The sequence below is a fragment of the Eublepharis macularius genome, chromosome 19 (assembly GCF_028583425.1).
Source record: "Eublepharis macularius isolate TG4126 chromosome 19, MPM_Emac_v1.0, whole genome shotgun sequence".
Taxonomy (NCBI): Eukaryota; Metazoa; Chordata; class Lepidosauria; order Squamata; family Eublepharidae; genus Eublepharis; species Eublepharis macularius.
In genome coordinates this window covers 21,520,462-21,545,086 of record NC_072808.1, presented here as the reverse complement: position 1 = coordinate 21,545,086, position 24,625 = coordinate 21,520,462, and the positions used below count along the sequence as shown (strand labels likewise).

Here is a 24,625-nt window from a genome sequence, read left to right as displayed (position 1 = left end):
TTCAGCAGAACTGAACGGCAAAGCTCTCTTTTCTTTTTTTGGACAGCAACACTTCAGGCAGCAAGGGAGCCATGGCACAAATACCCTTCTGCTAGAAAAATAGTATGTCAGGGCAAAGATAAGGAAGTACTCAGACTGTGTTTTCATCTGCATCATAAGCCAGGCAGGAAAACCTTTAATGTGATATGTTCATCAGCATTTCCCTAGTTGTCCCATGTTTGGATTGTTATCAATTGCAGCCTTAAAACCTTGTCAGAAGAACAACTTCCAGACAATTATTTGGTTGATGTGCGATATGTCCTTGGAAACTTGCACGTTGCTGCTTGTGTTCAGCAGACAACATATTGACCTAGATCAAGATGGGTAGCCGTGTCAGTCTGTCTGTAGCAGTAGAAAAGAGCAAGAGTCCAGTAGCACCTACAAGACTTACAAAATTTGTGGTACAAGTGAGCTGTGACTTACAAAAGCTCATGCCCTGCCACAAGTTTTGTTATTCTTACAGGTGCTACAAGATATTGACCTGACTTTTGCTTTTCAGCCTATCCAGTAGAGGCTTGGAAATTCCCTGTCAATGTCGTAGGATTCTAGAATCAGGACTTAGAGGGCATCTAGTCTGACCCCACATAGTGCAGGAAAACCAAACCAATTCCCAGAACCACCTGGGGAAGGGAGTCTGCAGCCACCTGGCTGACTGTACCACAAACCTAGTTGAAAAACACGCAATGGCACCAGGTATATCCAACGTGCAGGCTGAACGCTCAGGAAGACGCTGGCGCTTGTACCCATCTGGGTGGAAAGAACCCAGGGGTATGCTCCCCTTTGCGGAAGGGGGCACCCCCCCCCGTCCCAAGTTGTGGGTGTCTTTGGGTTGCCTGCTGCATGAATTTTCAGTTGTGTGGAGCCATCTCCCCCGCCCCCATTGCTCCCCAAAGTTCAGCTAGAGTGGATATGCCTGCAGTCCCCATGAGAGAACAGGTAAATCCAAGAGATTCTGTCTCCTCCCTGACTTCATTCGGAGAGGGTTTTCCCAGAGACCCATCCCTTAGTTCAGCCTGAAGATGGGGGCAGTTGCTAAGGAGACTCTTGTTGCTATGGAGATAGCTCTGAGGCACAGTTGATTGGCTGCCTGAGATGACGAGGATGCTGCTTCCATTCTCCCTTTCATGTTTTTCCCCCTGAATTGTGGTTCTGCTCCATGCAGCTTTTGAGGAAACAGGCTGTGGAAAGCGGGAGGGAGGGGAGGGGAGAGATACGCTTGGCTGAGGAAAAATATGAAGTCAGAGCAGATGTGGAGGATGTTTGGGACAGCCCCTGAAAAGAGAAACCAGCTGGGTGGCAGAGCCTGGGGACAGCCGGGCGGGCGCAACCACAAGCAAACCCAGTGGTTGCTAGGAGTGGCCAAAGGGACTAGGCAAAAGATGGAAGGGGGGCTCTGGCCCCCTCTAGAACAGTGCAAAGATTCCTGGACCCCCACAGCATGTTGCCACGGGTGGTGGATGTGGGGGGGGGGCTTCAGTTTCTGGCTAGCCCAAAAAGTGGGGGAAAGAGGGAGAGATTTCAGTGTGACGCAGCATTGTAAGTTTCTAATTCACAGAATGGCCCCTACAATGAGAGAATGACGTCTTCAGCTGTGAAAAACCATCATCATGCCAGAGATCCACATATGTTGTCCACTCTCATTCTTAGTAGCTTAGTTTCTCCCTCTGGGAGGCAAGTAAAATGCAGGCCGGGCCCCAACCTGTTTCTTAGATGAGACAGTGAGTGCGGGCGTCCATGATGGAATGCTCCTCCCTAAAAAATAATAATAATAATAATAATAACTGTACTTGTATACCATCCTCACCCAGTGCAGTGAACAAGTTAGTATTATTATCCCCACAATGCAGCTGGGGAGCTGGGGCTGAGAGGAGGGGCTGACCCAAGGCACCTTACTGAGCTCATGGCAGGAGTGGAATTCGAACCAGCAGACTGCTGGTTCACAGCCAAACCACTTAACCTCTGTGCTAGAGCAGCTCTCAAAACTCATTCTTCTCACATAGAAAACTAGCATTTCAGGGTGAAAGCCAGGCTAGAACACATGCTGACTTTCTGTGTGTAAGGAGTCCCCAGCCCTCTAAATGGGGGAGCATTCCACCATGTAAGTCACACTGACCATCTGATGTGAAACAATCCACTCAGAGATTTGCTACCTTACCTGCTGTTCGTGATCAGTAGGGTGTGGGGTTCCTGTAGCTGAACGTTTACCAAACAGTAACTTAGCATGATCGCACATTAACTCATACAAAGCAGCCTTATATGGAATCTCAGCATCGGTCCATCAAGGCCAGCGTTGTCTTTGGCTGGCGGCAGCGCTCCAGGGTCTCAGGCAGAGGTCCCACACATCACCCACTGCCTGGCCCTTTTTAACTGGAGATGCCAGAGACTGAACCAGGGACGTTCTGCGTGGCTCCTCCCTTAGATCCACAGAGAAGAAAGCAAGAGTTGGTTTGTAGCATCTGGTCAAGTCTGTTGCTGCTTTAGGTTTCTCACAAGGCATTGGTGTGTGGTAAAATACTCTCACCACTTGGACAGCTATCCTGTAAGCCAGCTTACCAGGAGGCAGCATGCAGGGTGGGGTAGGCTGGCTTTCACTGAAATGTCTTCTGTTCACAGCCCTAGTGGTTACACCTGAGCAATGCCATGCCAGAACTGCAACTATAAAGCAGCGTAGGATATGAAACAGGGTGTGCAGAAGAGGACTGGAAGCAATACTCTTTAGCCAAGCCCAGCTTAGGGGTGAGGGCGGAGCTATAGAGTCATGGACATAAAGTGCCAACTTACATAGGGGTTGCACTGTGGCTCAAAGGCCACCCCCAGAATGGACATGGGCTTTAGGCTGATCCTGCACTGGGCAGGGGGTTGGACTAGATGGTCTGGATGGCCCCTTCCAACTCTATGATTCTATGTTGGTGGAGGTGCCATTGGTGGTAGCTGGCTCAGGAGGTATGGCCGATGAAAGATAGCAACGAGTTTATGGATAGGATTTGAATGTACAGTGTGAGGACATGCACAGAGATAAAATGTTAGAGTCTGTCTCTCATTTACAAACATACATCATACAGTGTCATTTAAGAAGTCCATCCCACTTGACTTCCTGTTTGGGATCCATGGAGGTCTAACGCAGCTCCACTTGCGGAGCTGACCGGACTGCCGTTTTAACCGGCCGGCGGGGTGAAAATAGCCCGCGGCCGACTGCTCTCAGGCGGGGAGCAGGCAAAGAACGCTCAAGACCCTAGGGTGAGCTAGATCTCGGACGAGGGGGGGCTCTACACAACGGGTCCCCTCCCGATCCTTGAGGTCCCACCTTGCGACGGGTCGGCTATAATCTCTGCGGCAGTTTTGGGGCCAATTCGGCTGGCATAAGACCTACATACCCAAGCTTCGATTGGGGGAAGAAGCTGAGAGGAGAACTTAAAATCGAAACAGCGATTACAACCCGAGAAAAGTGAAGAGAAGGTAAAGATCATTATCTTCTGAGACGGGACAGATTGATAAAAACAGAGAGGAAAAAAAGTAGATTTTTAAACTGCAACAGACTAGTGAAAAGGAGGGGAAGACTCGGCAGGAATTGAATTTAAAAAGAGACTAAGTTTAAAGAAGTTATTAAAGAAATGGGACTATTGTTTTGAATACCTGTGGCTTTGGAGCTGTGAGAAAAAGACACCATCGCGAGATCTGCTGTGGGAAGACGGGAGACAGGAAGTGCGTAATAACAATAGAGTGGCTGGAGAGAAGCGGCCCTTGCTGGAGGGCAGGAAGTAGGGAATCGCCATTTTTGAAAGGGGAAGGGTCGCGGCTTCAGCGGAAGAGGAAGTAGGCCATCTTGGATTACAAAATCATAGAGAAACCATAGAGAAAAGACGCCCGACATTTTGGACTCTTTAAAATTTAATTTCTATAAGAAGACCGGGACGTTTAAAATAGAAAAACGTTAAATTTTACGCCACGGAGTTAAGGAAGAGAGCGGATTCGTGGGAGCGAGCTAAAGCAAGCCCCACGATGTCAAAAAAAGAGTGGCAATCGGCAATAGAAAACCTGGATAAAAACCTGGACAAAAAACTTTTAGATATGATTAAAGAACTTAAGGACACGAAATTGGAGCTGATAAAAGAGGTTAAAGAGGTTACACAGACAGTAAAATCGGAGCTGTCAGAAGTGAAAAAAGGTATGGAAACAATACGAAGTGAATTACAAGGAACGCAGCAGAGAGTTAAAACAGTAGAAGACGCGATGGAGAATTTAGCAGACACGCAACAAACAGAGATGAGATTGGTGAAGGGGAGAATGTCAGTTGCAGAAACTAAACATATGGAGAAGCAGCTACGTTTTCGTGGCTTGCCAGAAGTGGAAGGAAAGTCAGCGCAAGAACAGATGACTGAGGTGTTGGCTGAGTACCTGGGGAAGGAGGAGGAGGAAGTTGTGGCTATCCTAGATGTGGCATACCGTGTGAATTCGAGAATAGCAACCCAGAGGAAACTACCAAGAGATGTGATTGTGCAGTTTACAACACGAAATATGAAAGAGAGGATTGTGACAAAACAGTTTCAAGATCCATTGGAGATTGATGGCAAGACGATTATTATAATGAAGGAACTGCCCAGATCAGTGTTACTGGACCGGAAAAAATATAAAGTGCTAATTCAGATTTTGAAGGACATGAAAATCAGGTACAGATGGGAGTTACCGGAAGGAGTGTCCTTTGAGTTTGGAGGGGCCAAAAAACGCATCAGATCTGAGCGAGAGATGGAGCGATTTATTAAGGACAATGAAAAAGACTTACCAACAAGATCATGAGTATGGAGTGTAAAGTATTATCTTGGAATGTAAATGGACTAAACTCACCGAATAAGAGGAAAAATACTTTTCACTGGCTACTAAAACAAAAATGTGACATTGTTTGTTTGCAAGAGACCCATATCAGAAAGCAGGATGTAAAATATTTAAAATCTGGAAAACTGGGCAAAGAATTTGTAGCGGCCTCCAACAAGAAAAAAAGAGGAGTGGTGTTGTACATAAAAGAGGAGCTACAGCCAAAATTTGTTATGAGAGATGTGGAAGCTAGATTTGTAGCAGTGGAATGTATTTGGAATTTAAAGAGAGTGTTGGTAGTCGGACTTTATGCACCTAACGGTGCAAAAGAAAGCTTCTTTGAGGATTTAAGGAAGCATTTAGACGATCTTGCATATGACCAGATAATTCTTGCTGGAGACTTCAATGGAGTGACAGACTTGGAACTAGACAAAAAGACTACAACGGCACAAAAGAAAAGAGGACTATTACCAAAGCTTTTTTTTGAGTTGATTCAACAAGAGACTCTTGAAGATGTATGGAGGAGAGAATATCCTAAAAGCAGACAGTTTACTTTTTATTCTGCAAGGCATTCTACATTATCAAGAATTGATATGATCTGGGCCTCAAAAGACTTAGCATTATGGACTAAGGAGGTAGAAATAATGCCTATGGTAGGCTCAGATCACAACCCAATTATGTGGAAATTTGGAAAAAAGAGAAAAAGGAAAGCATGGAGAATAAATGAGGACTTGTTACAGGAAAGAGAGAATATGGAAATATTGAGAAGAGAGACAAAGTTTTTTATACAATACAACGTGAATAAAGAAGTACCAACCAATAAAGTTTGGGATGCTTACAAGGCGGTTGTAAGGGGCATACTAATGGACTTAAATGGTAGAGCAAGAAAGAAGAAAGAGGCGAAAAGACAAGAGATTGAGGAGAAAATAAAAGCCAAAGAAATACAGCTAAAAAAGAGACCAAGGAAAAAGAAGGTATATCAGGAAATTAAAATACTTCAAGAACAGCTAACAGCAATGAGCAATAAAGAATTGGAGTGGAATCTCAAAAGACTGAATCAAAAAGCGTTTGAGGGTGCTAATAAACCTGGGAAGTACCTGGCATGGCAATTGAAGAAGAAAAGGGAAAAGAAGATAATAAATAAAATTTGCGAAGATAACAAAACGTATTTGGAGCAGGCTACCATTAGTAGAGCCTTTTATAAATTTTACGCTAAGCTGTATAATAAAAAAGAAGTAAACAAAGAATCAATAGCGTCATATTTGGAGAAAACCAAACTTCCAGAAATCTCGGAAGCTTGGAGAAATAAGTTGAATAGTGAAGTAACTGACGAGGAAATAAGTAAGGCAATACAATCTGCAAATCTAGGAAAGGCGCCAGGGCCAGATGGACTTACGGCTAAATTCTATAAGACAATGGCTAATGAACTGGCACCATTCCTAAAAGAGGTGATGAATGGGGTTTTAAGGGATCAAAGGATTCCAGAAACTTGGAGTGAAGCGAATATATCATTGATCCCAAAAGAGGGCCAAGACCTGACTAATGTGAAAAATTATAGACCTATATCGCTACTCAACAATGACTATAAAATTTTTGCGAAGATATTGGCGGAGAGATTGAAGGGGTGGCTCTCGGAAGTCATAGAGGAGGAACAAGCAGGCTTTTTGCCAGACAGACAAATAAGAGACAACTTAAGGACAGTGATTAATGCTATTGAATATTATGACAAGCGTTGTGACAAAGAGGTTGGTTTCTTCTTTGTAGACGCTGAAAAAGCGTTTGACAATTTAAACTGGGACTTTATGTTTGCCACTATGGAAAAGCTACAATTGGGAGAAAGATTCATCAGAGCAATTAAGGAAATTTATAGAGACCAGACTGCAGCAATCGTGGTGAATGATGAATTGACCAAGAAATTGACGATAAGTAAAGGAACAAGACAAGGTTGCCCGTTATCTCCATTGTTGTTTATTTTAGTATTGGAGATTCTGATGATACAAATACGTCAAGATGATGAAATTCGTGGAATAAAAATAAAGGACTATTCATACAAGGTCAGAGCATTTGCGGATGACATAATGTTAATTGTAGAGGACCCATTGGAGAACATGCCAAGAGTGATAGATAAGATCAAGGAGTTTGGAGACTTGGCAGGTTTCTTCATTAACAAAAAGAAGTCAAAGATATTATGCAAAAATATGACTAAGCAGAAACAACAATTGTTAATGGAAACAACGGATTGTGAAGTAACAAGTAAAGTGAAATATTTGGGAGTCGAATTAACTGCAAAGAACATAGATCTATTCAAAAACAATTATGAAAAACTATGGACTCAGATAGAGAGAGACTTGATTAAATGGAATAGATTGAATTTGTCATGGTTGGGCAGGATTGCAGCAGTTAAGATGAATGTGTTACCAAGAGTAATGTTTTTGCTACAGACAATACCAATCATCAGAGACTCCAAACAATTTGAAAAATGGCAGAGGAAAATATCAGATTTTGTTTGGGCAGGCAAGAAGCCTCGAGTGAAAGTGAAAGTTTTACAAGATGCAAAGGAAAGAGGCGGAATGCAACTGCCCAATCTGAGACTTTATCATGATGCAATCTGCCTAGTTTGGTTGAAAGAATGGATGACATTAAAGAACAAGAAACTATTAGCCCTAGAGGGATATAAAAAAATATTTGGATGGCACGCATATTTATGGCATGACAAAGTAAAGGTCAACTCGATGTTCCTGCATCACTTTGTTCGGAGAAGTCTATACATAATCTGGAAGAAGTACAGAATTTATCTACAAGAAGGAACCCCTTTGTGGGTGGTTCCATATGAGGTGATAGACCCGAGAGCTGTTGATAATGAACAACAATGTTTAACGTATAAAGAAATAACTAAAACTGAAGCATCCAAACTTAGAATAAAGACACAAGAGGAACTATCACCTAACTACGATTGGTTCCAGTATAGACAGATCAGAGACTTATATAATTCGGACTCTGTAAAGGGAGGTATACGAATAGAGAATTCGGAACTAGAGCAGACCCTTCTTAAAGAAGATAAGAAAAGAATATCCAAGGTATACCAAGTACTGTTGAAGTGGTATACCGAGGATGAGATAGTTAAAACACAAATGGTGAAATGGGCTATAAACTTTAATAAAGAAATAACAATGGAGGCATGGGAATACTTGTGGAAAACTACAATGAAGACAACGACATGTATTAATATCAAAGAGAACATTTACAAAATGATCTATCGTTGGTACATGACACCAAAGAAGATTGTGCTAGGGAATTTGAATACTTCTAATAAATGCTGGAAATGTAAGAAGCATGAGGGCTCCCTCTATCATATGTGGTGGTCGTGTGAGGTAGCCAGGCAGTACTGGGGGGAAATAATAAGAGAAATGAGTGAAATTTTACAATTTCAAATTAATAAGAACCCAGAACTCCTGCTACTGAACTTGGGAATGGAGGGAATTCCAGCCCAACACAGGACGTTGATATTTTATATGACAGCAGCAGCTAGACTTTTGTATGCGCAAAAATGGAAAGTACAAGAAGTGCCAACTATTGAAGATTGGACTTACAAATTGCTGTATATGGCTGAAATGGACAAGATGACAAGAAAACTGAGAGATCTGGACTCAGGGCAGTTCAACACAGACTGGGAGAAGCTGAAACAATACCTGGAGAAGAAATGGGAGGTGGGAGGAAAACTGTGGCAGTTTGAGAACTACTGAAGTATTGAAGTAGAGGGGGGAGACTTTACCGGGGGGAGAAGAGATAAATGTGAATTAATAAGCAGTCAGATTAATAGATTGACATATATATAGATATATATAGGTTAACAAACAGAACATAGAGAAAATAATTAATTATAAGGACTAAATATAAGGAGCGATTAACTAACAATATTTTCTTTTTTTCTGATAAGTTTTGTACCAAACTGAATGTCTGAAGATATAGATGGGTCAAATTGATTGACTACGTGAGGAGAGATATATAGAACTATTATAAAAAGATAGAATGAGTAATATATATAGAGAATAAGTCAAATTGTTTGATATAAACGAATGTATGATCTATATGGTTTATGATATATAGAAATATCTGAAATTGAAAAATTGGGATAAATTGTTTATCTAAGATGGAAACAAAGACTTACAGTTTGGGCATATAATGTTAAAAATAGTTAAGGATGTACTGCTTAGAATAATGGAGAATATATATTTGTTTTAGATAGAGGAAGCTAATAAAAGTAAGGGAAAGGGGACAAAGGGTTGGAAAGCTGTTGGAAGTCAACAAAAAGGGGGGGGGAAGGGAAAGGGAGGGGGTTAGAGATGAAAAAATTGGGGAAAATTGAATGTAAATGTGGAAATAATGGATTCTAACCCAATAAAAATTTTTCAAAAAAAAAAAAAAAGAAGTCCATCCCACTTTACCTGCGGCAGCAAGCAGCAAAAAGGTAGCATCATATAGCTGAATGGGCTTGGCTAAGGTTTGTGGTGCATGCAATAACTTGGAAGTGCTGGGCCACTGTTGAGTGCCACTGATGCTATGACTGTGTGTAGATTTAGGATGAGGAGCATAAAAGAAAAGAGTCTTAGATTCCCTTTCCTGGGTGCTGGGGGGACGGGACCTGCTTGGGGTGGCCACAGCGGACCTGGGCAAGGCATACTAGGTATCCTGCCTGCTGTCCATCTACCCCACTCAGACTTCTCCTTCTCCTCCACTCCATGACAGCCATTTCCCTGAGGCACCCTGGCAGCAGTGAGCAGGCCTCTGTTTCCATGGTACCAAACAATGATGTGGCACAGGAGGAAAAGGCTGAAATTTCACATACTTTTTAAAGCACTTTAATTGCCTCTTTGCCCCTCCCCTTTGTTTAATGCAGCAGTTGATTTTACAATGTGATTCAGGAGCGCTGAAAACTACATTAAAATGTTGTCCACACATGCACACGACAGAAGGACAGAAGCTTAAGTGAAATGTATGAAATCACATTAAAGACATTGCCTGTATGGGTGGATCTAGGTAAAAGGATGTAGTTTCTAGCTTGTGGAGACATGCAGGGCTTTTTTTCAGGGGGAACGCGGGGGAACGGAGTTCCAGAACCTCTTGAAAATGGTCACATTGCTGGTGGCCCCGCCCCCTGATCTCCAGGCAGAGGGGAGTTGAGATTGCCCTCCGCTCCGCTCAGCGGAGGGCAATCTCAACTCCCCTCTGTCTGGAGATCAGGGAGCGGGGCCTCCAGCCATGTGACCATTTTCTCCAAGGGCAACCCACTGAGGTCCACCACCTCTTTTCCCAGAAAAAAAGCCCTGAGATTAATAAAAGGAAACTGGGAGTAGGAATGGTCAGTTCTTGCAGGGGAGGGAAGTAAGCAGTGTGGTCCAACCAGAATTGGTATTTCGGATTGGCGCTATTTCATTTGATCGTAAATTATCTGTAGCTGGGGTGAGCAGTGCAGTGGTCAAGTTTGCACAAAATTATTCAGTATCGTGAAAACCTAGTCTGACTGTGAAGAGCTCCAGGAAGCTGCTTCTAAATTGGATTAATGGGCAACAGTATGGCAAATAAAGTTCAGTGTAGGCAAGTGTAAGGTGATGCATATTGGAACAACCCCCCCCCCCGGTCAGGTGTATGCTAATAGGGTCCAAACTTGCTGAGAGATAAAGAGACCTTGGGGTTGTAGTGGATGGTTCAATGAAAATGTCAAATCAGTGTGCCACAGTGATGAAAAAGGCAAACTCTGCTCGGTATTATTTGGAAAGGAATTGAAAATAAAACAATGTTATAACAATTCTGTAAAAGATCCATGGTGTGGCTTATTTGGAATGCTGTGTGCAGTTCTGGTCACTGTATTTCAAAAATGACATTACAGAGCTGGAAAAAGTAGAGAAGAGGGCAACCAGGATGATTAAGGGGGACATGAGAGAGGTTTATAAAATTACTAGCAACAAAGGCCGTTGTGGGGAAAAATACAACGGGCTCTAGAAAGGGGAGGCTGGGCAGGCAGGCATTCCCTCCTCCTCCGTCACTGATCCCAGCTGGATGAAGGCGGGGAGGCGGGCATGACCATCTCCTCTGTACCTGATCCCAGCCAGGTGAAGCAGGGGTGGGCATTGCCATCTGCTCCACTCCTGATCTCGGCTGGTTGAAGAAGGGACAGGCATTGTTTCCTACTCTGTGCCTGATTCCTGATTCCAGCTGGGTAAGGTGGAGGGGGCATTGCCACCTGCTCCATGTCTGATACCTGCAGGTTGAACGGGGGACGGGCATTGCCTCATGCTCTGCTCCTGATCCTGGCTGGATGAAGGGGGTGGGCATTGTAACCTTCTCCTCGACTGATCCCGGCTGGGTGAAGTTGGGGGCAGGCATTACCTCCAGCTCTGTGCCTGATCCAGGCTCGGTGAAGGCAGAGGGCGAGCATTGCCACCTGCTCTGCTCCTGATCTATGAATTCTGTTCATGCGGCTGATATTAATATTAAGTATTTTTGTAATAATTATTTATGTATATTGGAATATTATATTTGTATGTATTTATTAGTAGTATAAAAGTATTTATTTAAAAGCACTAGTCACTTTGCACTTGAATACGCTTTATATTTATAGATACTGAGCCTTGTATTCCCTCCAGTTGTGGTTTTTCCACTGAGCTATTTGGTCTTGTGTACTGAGGGAACCTTTTGGTTGGTTTATCTGCTGATTCCAGCTGAGTGAAGGCAGAGGATGGACATTGCCACCTGCTCCGCTCCTGTTCCCAGCTGGGGGAAGGTGGGGGGCGGGCATTGCCCCTTCTCTGCTCCTGATCCCAGCTGGGTGAAGACGAAGAGCAGGCATTGTCACCTGCTCCACTCCTGATGCCAGCTGGGTGAAGGCGGAGGATGGGCATTTCCACCTGCTCTACTCCTGATCCCAGCTGGGTGAAGGCGAGGGATGGGCATTGCCATCTGCTCTGCACCTGATCCCAGCTGGGTGAAGGTGGGGGGTGGGCATTGCCACCAGCTCTGCTTCTGATCCCAGCCTGGGCTTCCCACCACAGCATGCTGGGCTGGGTGAAGGGCAGGGGGCATTGCCACGTGCTCCATGCCTGATCCCAGTTGGGTAAAGGGTGGGCGAGCATTGCCACCGACTCTGCACCTGATCACAGCTGGGTGAAGGGGGACAGGCATTGCCACTTGCTTCGCTCCTGATCCCAGCTGGGTGAAAGTGGGGGGTGGGCATTGCCACCTGCTCCACTTCTGATCTTGGCAGGGTGAAGCGGGGGTGGGCCTTGCCACCTGCTCTGATCCTGATCCTTGCTGGGTGAAGAAGGAACAGGCATTGCTTCGTACTCTGCACCTGATTCTGGCTGGGTGAAGTGGGGGAGGGGCATTGCCACTTGCTCCATGTCTGATTCCTGCAGGTTGAATGGGGAGCAGGCATTGCCACCTGCTCCACTCCTGATCCCAGCTGGGTGAAGGCAGGGGGCGGGCATTTCCACCTGCTGCACTCCTGATCCCAGTGGGTGAAGTCAGGGGGCAGATATATTGTCAAAGGCTTTCACGTCTGGAGAATGTTAGTTGTTGTAGATTTTCCGTGCTGTATGGCCATGGTCTTGGTTTTTCGGGACTGGAAACCATGCCCTATTCATTCTTAAACTCTCTTCTTTCCTGTTGAAATTGTGCTTATGCTTGTGAATTTCAGTGGCTTCCCTGTGCAATCTGACAAAGTAGTTGGATGTGTTGTCCAGTATTTTAGTGTCCTGGAATAAGATACTGTGTCCTGTTTGAGTTAGGCTATGTTCAGCCACTGCTGATTTTTCAGGTTGGCCATAAAAAGACACTGCAGACTTGGCCAACCTGAAAAACCATACTAACAAGATACTCTACATCTTACAATAGCCCTGCTGATAAGATTAGCATATCAACCACCAATCCATATGCAAAAGAACCTCCTCAGGGTACAGTGAAGCTTCCCCCCATTAGCATTCCACACCCTGAGAAACTCTTACAGGATGACTCAGCCCAAACCCACCTTCCTGAGTAGATATAAATTACCTGTTAACATCTTCTCCACACATTGACACTGAGATATCTCTGTCTTTCGGTGCTACACCTCTGAAGATGCCAGTCATAGCTGCTGGCGAAACGTCAGGAACTACAATGCTAAGACCACGGCCATACAGCCTGGAAAATCTACAACAACTAACTATCAGGGGGCAGACATTGCCACTTGCTCTGCTCCTGATCCCAGATGGGTGAAAGCGGGGGTGGGCATTGCCACCTGTTTCCTCCTGATCCCAGCCTGGGCTTCCCACCATGGCACGCTCTCTGGAGGTCTGGCTGCCTCATCTGGGCTTCCCTCCACAGCAGTGCCCTCTAATGGCGCACCAGGGTAGGAAATGAGTTGTCTTGAATACGCTTTGCCTTTTATATAGTAGGGTGCATGGGGTAGAGAGACTGGACAGAAAGAATTTTTTCTCCCTGTCCCAAAATACTAGAACTCACGGGCATTCAGTGAAGTAGATGAGCTGTGGATTCTAGGCAGACAAAATGAGATATTTCTTCACTCAACAAGTAACTAAAATGTGGAATTTTCTGCCAGGCACAGATAACTGTATAAGGCGATTGGACAGATTTATGCAGGAATGAAGGATAAGTATAGCAGTGGCTACTAGCCTTAGTGGCTAAAGTGAACCTGGTCTGGTCTGATCCTGCTGGACTCTTTTGGTGTTCTTATATGCTAGTTTTCTGTTGTTTCATATGCAAAAGAACACCTACAGCTGGAATTCATCACCTGCAGTCTGCAGTGGGGCTTTCCGTTGTGAGAGTGGGGCTGCCTTGATATTCTACCCCCTCATGTGATGACTCTCACAGAAGCCTTGGAAGGATAAGGAAATGTAGTTGGTAAATCTGAGTCCTTGGAGCAGCTCATGGGTGTGCGCACACACCAATTCCCAACGTTCCAGGAGATCCTACTATAAACAAGAAAGAAGGGTGGAACTTGCAGACCGAAGTGGGTTTGATTCTCAGTAGCTGAGCTTTCCCACTTAGAAAGCAGGTTTAATTCCCATTCCAAGGGTGTTCCCATGTGCTTCCTTTCTTTCTTTCATATAAGGTCATCATTCACCCCTCTGGAAGAATCGAATTGTGCTGCTCTTAGACATGCTGCTTCAGCCTGGCTGGAATCAGGTATACCGAAGCAACTTGTCCGGCCAGCTCCTTAAGAGTCATACAGGCATGCTTCAAATGTGAATGCCTGACTGTTCCCCATGCAGCTTACTTTCCATAAGATCAGAGGAGCTGCCCCCTTATCACAAAACTAAGGCATGGGGTTACCATTCACACATGCATTTCTTTTTGTCTTCTGCAAGAAGCCCTGAGCAGCGTTTCAACCTCAGAACAAATCTGTAAGGAAGACCGAGCAGACCAGGTTTTCCTGTGGCTTGCAACTGAGTACGTGTGGAGTTGGGGAGGACAGACAGGCAAAAGGGGCTTTATGCCCGGAGGAGTCTGGGTAGAGGAGAAGGTTTGTGACCTTGGAGTAGGGAAGCCTGGATCCTGCCCCTCGCAGCTTCCATGCCACACCCTCATGCCCCTTAATCCAGAGCAGCGGAAGCAGCTCCGTGGAATCGATCCCTCCACGCAGAAGGTGGCTGTTCCCTTCCGCTTCTCCTCAAGGCTGCTGCGGCTACGAAGTCTGCAGTATTAACTGTCTCGGCTGATGAGCGGATGAGTCACCTCAACCCTTCTGCCAGGGAGCAGCATGCGGGAGTTTTCTCAAGGACAAAGTGGGCTTGAAAAAAGGGGAGCATCTAGCAAAACAAGTCCAGCCTTCTGTGCTGAATACATGGCGCTGACCGATGAGGTCATTATCGCCTGGGATAGCAGAGGCTTTAAACCCACAGTTGCAGCGTCGGAATCAGGCCTCCTCGGCTTTTGATCCACTACAAACAACACACAGCGTCCAAAACAGAGTTAGCAAGCTGTTTTTTGCCATGACCCCTTTCAGAAATTTCAGTGCGCCAAGTGCCTGCCCCCCCCCTTCAGCTCTAGGGATGAACACCTGTCGTCTCTGCTACTGCCCAGCCAATACCAGCTGTACTGGTCCTGCGTGACCCATTTATGCAGAGCGACTCCACGCTGGCAATTCCCAGTGATTTAGAATTCCCGATGCCACCTAGGAACTGTGCTTCTGTCTTGTTTACATAGATGGGGCTTGTAATGGTAATTTAGGGAGCAGAGGCCACTGTATAGCACAGAGAAAGATATGTGGGCATCCCGGAGGCGATGGAGTGTTCAAGAACCCTGGCTTCTGCACGTGGCTTCTGCCACTTTAGGGGAAAGGGGAGGTGGAGAGAGGAAGGAGAAGCTGCCTGGAGCAGTAGAAGATGCAGGCCTTGGCAAGGGTGGCAGTTTGGTCTGGGACGCTGACAGAACAAAAAGGGCTATAGCCCTTGCAAACCACAGGAAAAAACCAAAATGCTGTGGGTCTCCCATGAGCAAAAGAGGGGGAGGGATTCTGGGCCATGCAGGGGCCCTAACTTCTGCAAGCCAGAAGCATCCCAGGGGAGGCAAGCTTTAGCATCATGTGCCAAGTCCAGGAGGACTGAGATTTAGGGGCAGAAGCAGCAAAAGATTGTAAGCCCCTTGGACTTCTAGCTGGGTTAGATGGCACTGTTGTATAGTAAGAGGAGCCTACCCAGTGCTGTGGAAGGTGGCACAGAGGTGTTGCGGGTAGAATGTCCTGGAGTGGGTTGTCTAGACTCTTCATGGTTGGACGTGCAGTTTTTTCATGGCATTTCACCCAATTTATACCAGCTCAAAGTTATTAATTGACAGCGGGCCCAATTCGGATGAGATTCTGGCTATGGAGAAAGCCTATAATAAAGTTTAGCCCCTCTCCTCCAACTAGGAAAGGACCAGAGTCCATCTAGTCCAGCCTTCTTCTTTGGTGCAGCTCCACACAAGCCCACCCAGGACAGGTCCTGTTGAACTGCAGGCAGGACAAGGAGGGAGGGCCAAAGGAGGAATGCGGCAAAAGAGGTCTGCAGCCATAACTGCGACTCTCCTAGTCGCTCATTGGGAGAGCACACTCTTTGTGTGTAGAAGGTCCCGAGTTCAAGCCCTGACACCTCCACTTAAAAGGATGTCAGATAGTAAGGACTGGGAAAAAAAATTTTAAGCTTGAGATCCTGGTCAGCCACTGCTAGTCAGAGAAGATGATGCTGATCTTGGTGTGGCTAGAGAGGCCGCTTCGTATGTTCACAGGGCCTATGAGCATACCTGACCAGAAGTCAACATGTGGGTCAAAGAGTACCTCCTGGTCTACTGTTTGTCAGTGCTAGAAAGAGTCTTCTATGGCGGTATGTGTTGGAATTCAGCAAGTGTTTACATTGCAGTCATGAAAGGGTTAAACTGTGTTAGTGAAACTGATTTGCGTGTAACCACTTGGGCCTTGAGTAAGGACTCCCGCCAGAGAAAGGGGAGTCACTAGTCTTAATGAAGCAGAATTAGGATTCTCTATTGGGCAACCAGTTTTATTGGCTGGGTGGGGGGGAGGCAATTAAGTGAAGATATATACTGAAGTTTTATTGCTCTTTGTTCAATGTCTTTTTTCCTCTCTTAAGTTTACCAGCAGAGATGTAGTCAGTTAGCAATTAGTTATTTTCTACCAATGTGACCCTATTTTTATCCTTTATGTAGTAATGCATTTTATAGAGCTAAACTGGAGTATTGAGTGTGTCTGTTCTCATTAACCCCAATGCACAATTTCTGCTCAACTCTGCTGATTAAGAATTTACAGTATGGCCAATCTCCAAGCAGTTCCATCCTTTGGCCAGAACTAGGTGGCAGTGCCCTGGCTGGGGGCAAGGGTGGTGGTGCTTAAATTACTGGTTCAAAAACCCACTCCAAGCTTGAAGGTTGATTCACTGGGCAATCTGCAAGCAAACTGGCGAAGGGCAGGTGGGGTGGGGGGACCTGGGGTGCATGACGGCATTTATAAGTTGATAGTGGAGAACAGTTTTGCAGTAGAAGAACCATAGGTGTGGCCAAGGTACCATTTCCTAGGGAAGCAAGACTAGGTTTGGAGGCACATTCTTGGATATATTCAAGATAAGAACTGCAAAAAAGGTGGGATTTGTGTCTTCAGCCTGCATACCTAGAATCCAGGGCCATTTCATTGCTTATAACACCAACTGCTGAGTTGGCCAGGAGAATCCCATGTGGTCTGAATCATGGCCAGGAAGGTGAATGGGGCACCCTCACTGACCTCCGTTGCTGGTATCCCAGAGCCACAGTGCATTTGGGCTTTGTCTGTGATGCTGTCTTGGAGCTGAGATGTTTTGAGGGCCATACATCTTGCACAAAAACTTATTGAAAACAGAAACCCAGCTTCCACGGCTCTGTATGCTTCTATGGCAAGCAGTTTGCATTAATAAAAGTATATGTGTTTGTTCTCATGTCTGTGCAAAGCATCATACATGCACTAGAGTTGCAGGCATGCTTGCACGGATACACCTCCACATGCCCTCAACAGCGGAGGAAAAGTCCCAATCTCATACACTTGTCTGCACTTAGGCAACAACAACATTCGATTTATATACCGCCCTTCAGGACAACTTAATGCCCACTCAGAGCGGTTTACAAAGTATGTTATTATTATCCCCACAACAAAACACCCTGTGAGGTGGGTGGGGCTGAGAGAGCTCCAGAGAGCTGTGACTAGCCCAAGGTCACCCAGCTGGCTTCAAGTGGAGGAGTAGGGAATCAAACCCACACTCTTAACCACTACACTAGACAAAGTACATACACACATAACAGAAATGCACATCACTGGAGTGTTGGTTTTCAAACTTCCTGACTAGAACAAAAGCTTTGCTGTACATATTTGTCACAGAGGAACCTGTGCTTATCAGCCATACAGTGCCTGTGTCTTGCATAGAGTTCAGACCTCTTACTATGTGGCGCAAGGCTCATTCACAAGGAAAGCTGGCAAGTCCAGTGGTGTAGCATTGAGCAAAAGGTAGATTTATACTTGGATGTACCCAACATTCCCTTGTGTCTATTCTTTGTAGAAGAGCAGCTAATCCACTATTGCTTGTCATTGGGGAACTGCTAAGAATCCTCTGAAAAACGCAAAGGTTCCTAGAAGAAGCCCAGTTTGCAAACCACCGTGCCCTGCATTCTAACAGAAAATGTAGCATGCATGCTCGTTCACACACCTTTGTTCACAAAAACCAGCTTGCGCTATCATTCTCACTTTCAAGGACTTTGTTTACATACATGCAACAAGAGTGTCCATGACTTACCCTCCATGGACCCTTACTAATCTTGCACAGCCACACAAAACTGCCTGTTCACTGTGGAGTGCGCCATCTATGTCCTCATTCATGTGCATCCGTTCACACGAGTGTATGTGACAAAAAAAAATCTCCATGTTAATTCTTTCCTTTTCTCTATCTGTAGTTCAAAAGAATGCTGAACCGTGAACTAACACACCTCTCTGAAATGAGCCGATCCGGAAATCAGGTCTCTGAGTACATTTCCAACACCTTCTTAGGTAAGTACACAGCAGAGCCCTTTGGACAGTCAGGATTCTTCTTAATTCTGTGTGCACGTGTCCTCAGTTTTTAAAAACTTTTATTCATACAGTGCTATAAAAAGGAATCCTTCTCAAGCAAGAAAAAACATCTTAGACAGCAAAAGAGACATTCTGATCAAATACAATCAGTTCACAAGACCTGAGCAGGGCTGTCAATGAGAGGACATTTTAAGGTTGCCATAAGTTGGAAGCAACTTGATAGCACATAACGCACACACAATACACCAATTAAATACCTTCAATACTGTACTAAGCTGCAGTACTGCAACCCAAGCTCTGCTCACGACCCAAGTTCGATCCTGGTGGAAGCCGGGTTCAAATACCCGGCTCAAGGTTGACTCAGTCTTCCATCCTTCCAAGGTCAGTAAAATGAGTACCCAGTTTCCTGGGGGTAAAATGTCGATGACTGGGGAAGGCAATGGCAAACTACCCCCTACAAAAAGTCTGCCAAGAAAACATCGTGGTGCGACGTCCCCCCATGGGTCAGTAATGACTCAGTGCTTGCACAGGGGGCTACCTTGACCTTTACCCTACTGTACTGCACTGTAACCTCACTTTTTCCACATCACCTACACACACTACATCAGTTGCCAAAAGAGCGGTCAATTTAGCTCTTGGTGTTACCAGAATGCTTGAACTCTTAAAAAACAAGTTTACTTTCTTTGGGGGTATGATGCACATTATCTGATCTGCAGAGAAAAATAATGAATTTAAATGGAAAAGCCCAGTAATAACTGGATTTGGTTTTCTGATAAAACTTGGCTAGAGGCCTTTTATATTTCTGATGAAAGGTCTGTATCCTGTTTGGTGAATAGAAATTTCAGAGCTTTGCCATATTGTCTGTAAAATTAATCTTTTTACGCCATTGTCATGACTTGATTAAACTGTTTTGATATATTTTGATTAAAATGTGTCTACATATTGAAATCTAAAAGCAATCTTAATTCTTTCCTCTTCTTCTAATAATGACTTAATCCATTTCACCAAGGTTTTCAACTGTCTGTCTTCTGTTTCTTTAGGGATACCTCTTGATATTATATTACTTTTTTAGAACTAGCGAAAGAGCCTGAATTTTACACACATGAATGAAAAGTACCCATTTTGGGTGATTTTTTTTTTTTAGGGTGGGTGGAAAGTGTATGAAAATGTTCAGGGTAGAAGGAAGGAGAGAGAGGTTCCCACTGCCAAGGCAACTGAATTTTTATTCCACAGGTCAAATCCAGCTCTGCTCATCCATGTGACTGAATGCAAATGGGAGGTGCCTTTAAATAAACATCCAATGAAAATAACATAGTACGGGCAGATGACATCTGCATTAGGGTGAACACTGAGGCACTCCTTGTCTTGTTACGCTGCTATGCAACAAGACAAGGTGGGTTGGTTGCCTGTAAAACTCAAATGTTCGCCCTTTGTCCTCCAGGCCAATTTAAATTGAAGCCAAAGCACTGTTGCCTTTGCCTTCAGTGACATTTTCATGTAGCCAAGTAGGTTTGGCTTTGCAGATCCAGGACTTGTGATCCCTGTGTGGCTGGGATCCCTCAACAAGAAGAAATCCCAACCCCAGAACGGCATTAGAGGAGCAAGAACGAGGGCAGTAGTTGATCACAGCACACAATGGTGTGTTGTTCGGGAGAGGAGTTAGAACCTAAAAGGCCCCCTTTTCTACTCAAATTATCCAGAAATGAAAATGTTGTACAGCCGTTTTTCCTAATTATCAAACGTCTTACTTTTTGTGTGTAATACTATCCCATTTAATGAACATTTGTTCTAGGGTATCTTGTTTCCCAGTTAATATTGACCAAATCTGTTAGTAGTGGTGATCTTAAATTCTGAGGCAACAAGTACAAGCTGAAAGCAGTATATAATTGTATTACCTCCCCCCCCTGCCCCTTGCAGCAACTCCAGATGTCCAACTCTATGTTCTCCCCACATCTTAGCTTCAGAACTACCATAGATAACTTGTTTTGGGCAGTGAAATCCAGTCAGTCAATAGTTCTAGAACTAGGATTGCCAACCGTCAGGTTGGAAAACCAAAAGACAACCGGGGAGAACAATAAACCACATACTCCAATGTTAAATGTTCCACAAATTATTAAAGTGCAAAGTGCTCAGTGAATAATATACAGAACTTAGAATATAATGGTATATACGATATATATAGAATATCACAATCTAAATCTTTTAGCACACATACTACATACAAATAATTCACATCAGAAATCCTATATCAATACTTCTACTTGACAATCAATAAATATGACATAAATATGAGGTAAAAATCCATTAATAAATACACTATAAATAAGATGGTAATTCCTAAGACTGGATTGTACTTGAGTTCAGGTTGGGCCTGGAGTAAAGGGGGCTCTAGAATCATATTATGCCCCACTGAGGTCCCTCCCCTCCCAAACCTTGCTCTCCCCAGGGTCCATCCCAAAATCTCCAAGAATTTCCTGAGCTAGAGTTGGCAACTCTATAACACAGGCTTGAGGTCAGTACTCTTGGGTTCTGTCTCCTGTTTGTAGAATAGTGTGGGACTACTAGTTGTTTTCACTCAAACTAGATTCTAAGATTTAGCTGGTCACTGATTAAGCAATGCCGTGTTCTCTGCTTTTTGCTGATGAAGGAAATTCAGTGCCTCATTTAGGCAGCATCATATGCAAACGCTTCCCCTCGTGTGCACACAAACATCCATTGCATAAACATAAACCACATCTCATGCACAGTTACATATGCTGTACACAACACGAAAACCCACATTTGTGTACAGAGACATGAAGTCAGTTGCTGAATTGTAGGCCTCTCTGTATGTTTTTCTCCAGAGACACACTGTGCTCCCTGAAGGAGGAAAAGACAGCAGCCAAGGGCATCCAAAGTACACTTCCAGGTGCCTCTGTCTGCTGACTTCCCCAGAAGCCTGGCCCCTGTTGGCATCGGCCGATGCAAATATCCAGCCCTAAGCAAATGTTGATGCAAACTGCTCCTTCAATAGGAGCCTTGTATGAGAACTGGAACTCGGGTCGAGAGCTCGTGCCAAGTGTCAGTTGGGCAGGGGCCAGAATTCACACTGCCTCCTGCTCCTCGGAGTGTAGGTGGCTGGGCAGCACAAAGGGTGCAAAAGGTGAGAGAAAAGGAAAGAAAACCTAGCACGCCTGTCTGGTGTTGGCAGGTTGGCCCGCAGCCCGGAACGTGATGGCCAACACAGAGCTCGCATTTGTTTTGTGGGGAGCTGCTTACCATTACAAAGTATGCAGATGAAGCACCTCTGGCTGCAAGTTCCTCGTGCAAGCGAGGTTAGGTCTGGCCGCTAAAACTCCGGAGTGCTTCCTGGCATTGGCAGAGGAAGTTGTGTCTAGCAGAAGAGCACAGGGGCGAGTCTGGGAGTTGCCTGGATGATTTGGATTCTGGCTCTGAGGCAGGAATGGGTTGTGTAGGACAGCCAAGATGCCTGGATTTTTCCTGACTGTGGATTTGTAGTTGGGATGAGGAAGGGAAGAGAAGTGGCCAGCTTGGTTCTACTTCCTTCCCTTGCACCTCTCTGGTGGAGTTTTCCTGCTTGGCACATAACAGTGCACATCACATGCTACCCTGAACTGGCTCCATAACCCAGGGAAATGAAGCCTACAGCAGCAGAATTCTGTTAGCACTCTCCACAGTGGAAGCATCCTGTCAGTCTTAGCTCTCAAGCTGTACTGTGTGCAGTTCTGGTCTCCATATCTCAAAAAGGATGTTGCAGAGTTGGAGAAAGTACAGAAGGGGGCAACCAATACGACTGAGGGGTTGGAGCGCCTTTCCTATGAGGAAAGGCCGAAGAGTCTGGGACTTTTCAGTTTAGAAAAGAGAGGACTAAGGGTGGACATGATAGAGGTTTCTAAAATTATGCACATATCAGAGAAAGTGGATAGAGAGGACTTTCTCTCCCTCTTCCAGAATACTAGAACTCACCCAGTGAAGTTGATGGGCAGTATAATCAGTTATGGACAAAAGAAAATACTTCTTGACACAACAAGTGATTGAAATGTCAAATTAGCTGCCAGAGGATGTAGTGATGGGTACAAGCACAGTCAGCTCTGCAGATTTGTGGAGAATAGGTCTACCAGCAGCTGCTAGCCACGGTGACTATACAGAGGCAGTCCACCTCTGCATACCGGTGTCAGGAGGCAACCTCAGTGAAACATCAGTGAAACATCAGTCCAAACCATCCCACCATCACTATAGATAGTGGGCAGAGCTTTCACCACAAACAGTGGTGCCCTCCTGTTCAGTATTTTCATTCCTCCTCCCTCCTCCACTTTCCCCACCCCATGAATGACAAAATCAAAAAGAGTCCAGTAGCACCTTTAAGGGCCAAGCTACACATGACGAATGACACTTGAACAGCAAGTGTATTTCTCCCTGTTCACTTGCCCTCCACTCAATCCACTTGCTGTTCAAGTGTCATTCGTCATGTGTAGCTTGGCCCTGAGACTAACCAATTTTATTGTAGCATATGCTTTCGAGAATCAAGTTCTCTTCGTCAGATGCATGGTACAGAAACTGGTCAAATATAGAAGAGGAGGGGGGAGGAGAGGAGGAGAGAGAAGATGCGTTTAAGAACGTGTGTTTAAGAACGTGTGTTTAAGAACGTGATTAGCAAGGGGGCTTTAACTGGCCTCATTCCGAGCTCTGCTTTGCTAGCGTGTGAGAAAGGGTGGGTGGCATGTTGTCAGTGGGAGGGGGTGGGTACTGTTTGGCCTGTTCAGGTTTTTTTTTAGAGAATATGCACAAAGTCCACTCTAGTGCTGGTAACTGGGAGAGAGCACTGTCCAAAGAAAAAGAAATCTTGATATGACTAGCATGCTGTTGCTGGTACTACTAGTAATGGTTTTAATTTCTAAGAAAAGTTCCAAAATTGCTGCAGGCATCGTTACTGTTCAATAGGCGGCAATAGCAGTTCAACCCAAGCGCAGCAGTTGCGCTTTCAGGAGGCAAGTTTTTTCTGTTGCTTGAAGCACAATGACAACAAAAAAATGAGCAAAATTAATATAACTGGAGACCAGGGTGGAGCTACACAGGATTTCTTTACTACTGACACTTTCTGCTCAACAGGGCTGTCTCCAAGAATCTATTTGACTGGGTGCAGGTTTTTAACACTTAATTCACACTACTCCATTCTTGCTCTAAGCTTGCTTCTTTCCAAGAGGAATGGAATTACATGGTCAGAGAGCCACACAGATCTTGTGGTTTGTATAAACTGGCCCACAGACCTCTTTGCCCAAGTCAGGCAGTTAGAATCATAGAATCATAGAGTTGGAAGGGGCTATACAGACCATCTAGTCTAACCCCCTGCCCAGTGCAAGGTGAGCCCAAAGCATCCCTGACAAATATTCATCCAGCCTCTTCTTGAAAACTGCCAGTGAAGGGGAGCTTACCAACCCCCTAGGCAGCTGATTCCACTTTTGAACTACGCTGACCATGAAAAGTTATTGCACCCCAGTCTTTCGCCATTGCCTTCTTGTTCTCAAGTGCCGCATCTTTTGTTCTCAGACAAGCAGAATGACGTGGAAATCCCATCCCCAACACAGAAAGAGCGGGAGAAGAAGAAGCGGCAGCAGCCAATGTGCCAGATCAGCGGGGTGAAGAAACTCATGCACAGTTCGAGCCTGACCAACTCCAGCATCCCTCGCTTCGGGGTCAAAACTGACCAGGAAGAGCTGCTAAGTAAGGTGAGCTTTGCAGCAGGGCAACAGGCATAGGAGTGGGGGTGTCGGGCAGGGAAGTTCTCTGCCTAGGGTGTGAGTTGTGGGTCACCACTAGGGACCCCATTCTCCTGGTGGGGGAGGGGGATCCCCCGCTTCCACCCTCCATCCCCTGCCACCACTTACCTCACCAGAAGGGGGGAAAGGTGCAGGAATGGACCTCCCAGGCACACTCCCAGGGCAGTGCAACGGCGTCAGGCAGGCCCACTTAGGGCCCAAATTGGCCTGCTGTGAAGCACGCATGCACCCCCGCACCTGTGCAGTGATGTCACTTCCCGGAAGTGATGTCATCATGCGGGTGCAGGGGGTATGTGCAGAAGAGCATGATGGGAGTGGCCAGAAAGCAAGTGCCGGGTCCCCCCTCACCAGGAGGATAAGGGGACCTAGCAACCTGAGTCACCACTGAGGCTGTGGCAGGTCTCGGGAGGAGAAAGGCAGCCTTTCT

At 45.4% G+C, this 24,625-nt stretch overlaps 1 protein-coding gene across 3 annotated transcripts in view; it reads left to right on the top strand.

Annotated features, from left to right (window-relative positions):
* Positions 1–24,625, top strand: part of PDE4A (phosphodiesterase 4A) — a 138,541-nt gene that overhangs the window by 87,476 nt on the left and 26,440 nt on the right. For all 3 annotated transcript variants that reach the window (XM_055003397.1, XM_055003398.1, XM_055003399.1), the window contains exons 7-8: positions 18,307–18,400; positions 23,969–24,147. In XM_055003397.1, coding sequence (XP_054859372.1) covers positions 18,307–18,400; positions 23,969–24,147 — 273 coding nt within the window. The remainder of the gene's footprint in view (positions 1–18,306; positions 18,401–23,968; positions 24,148–24,625) is intronic.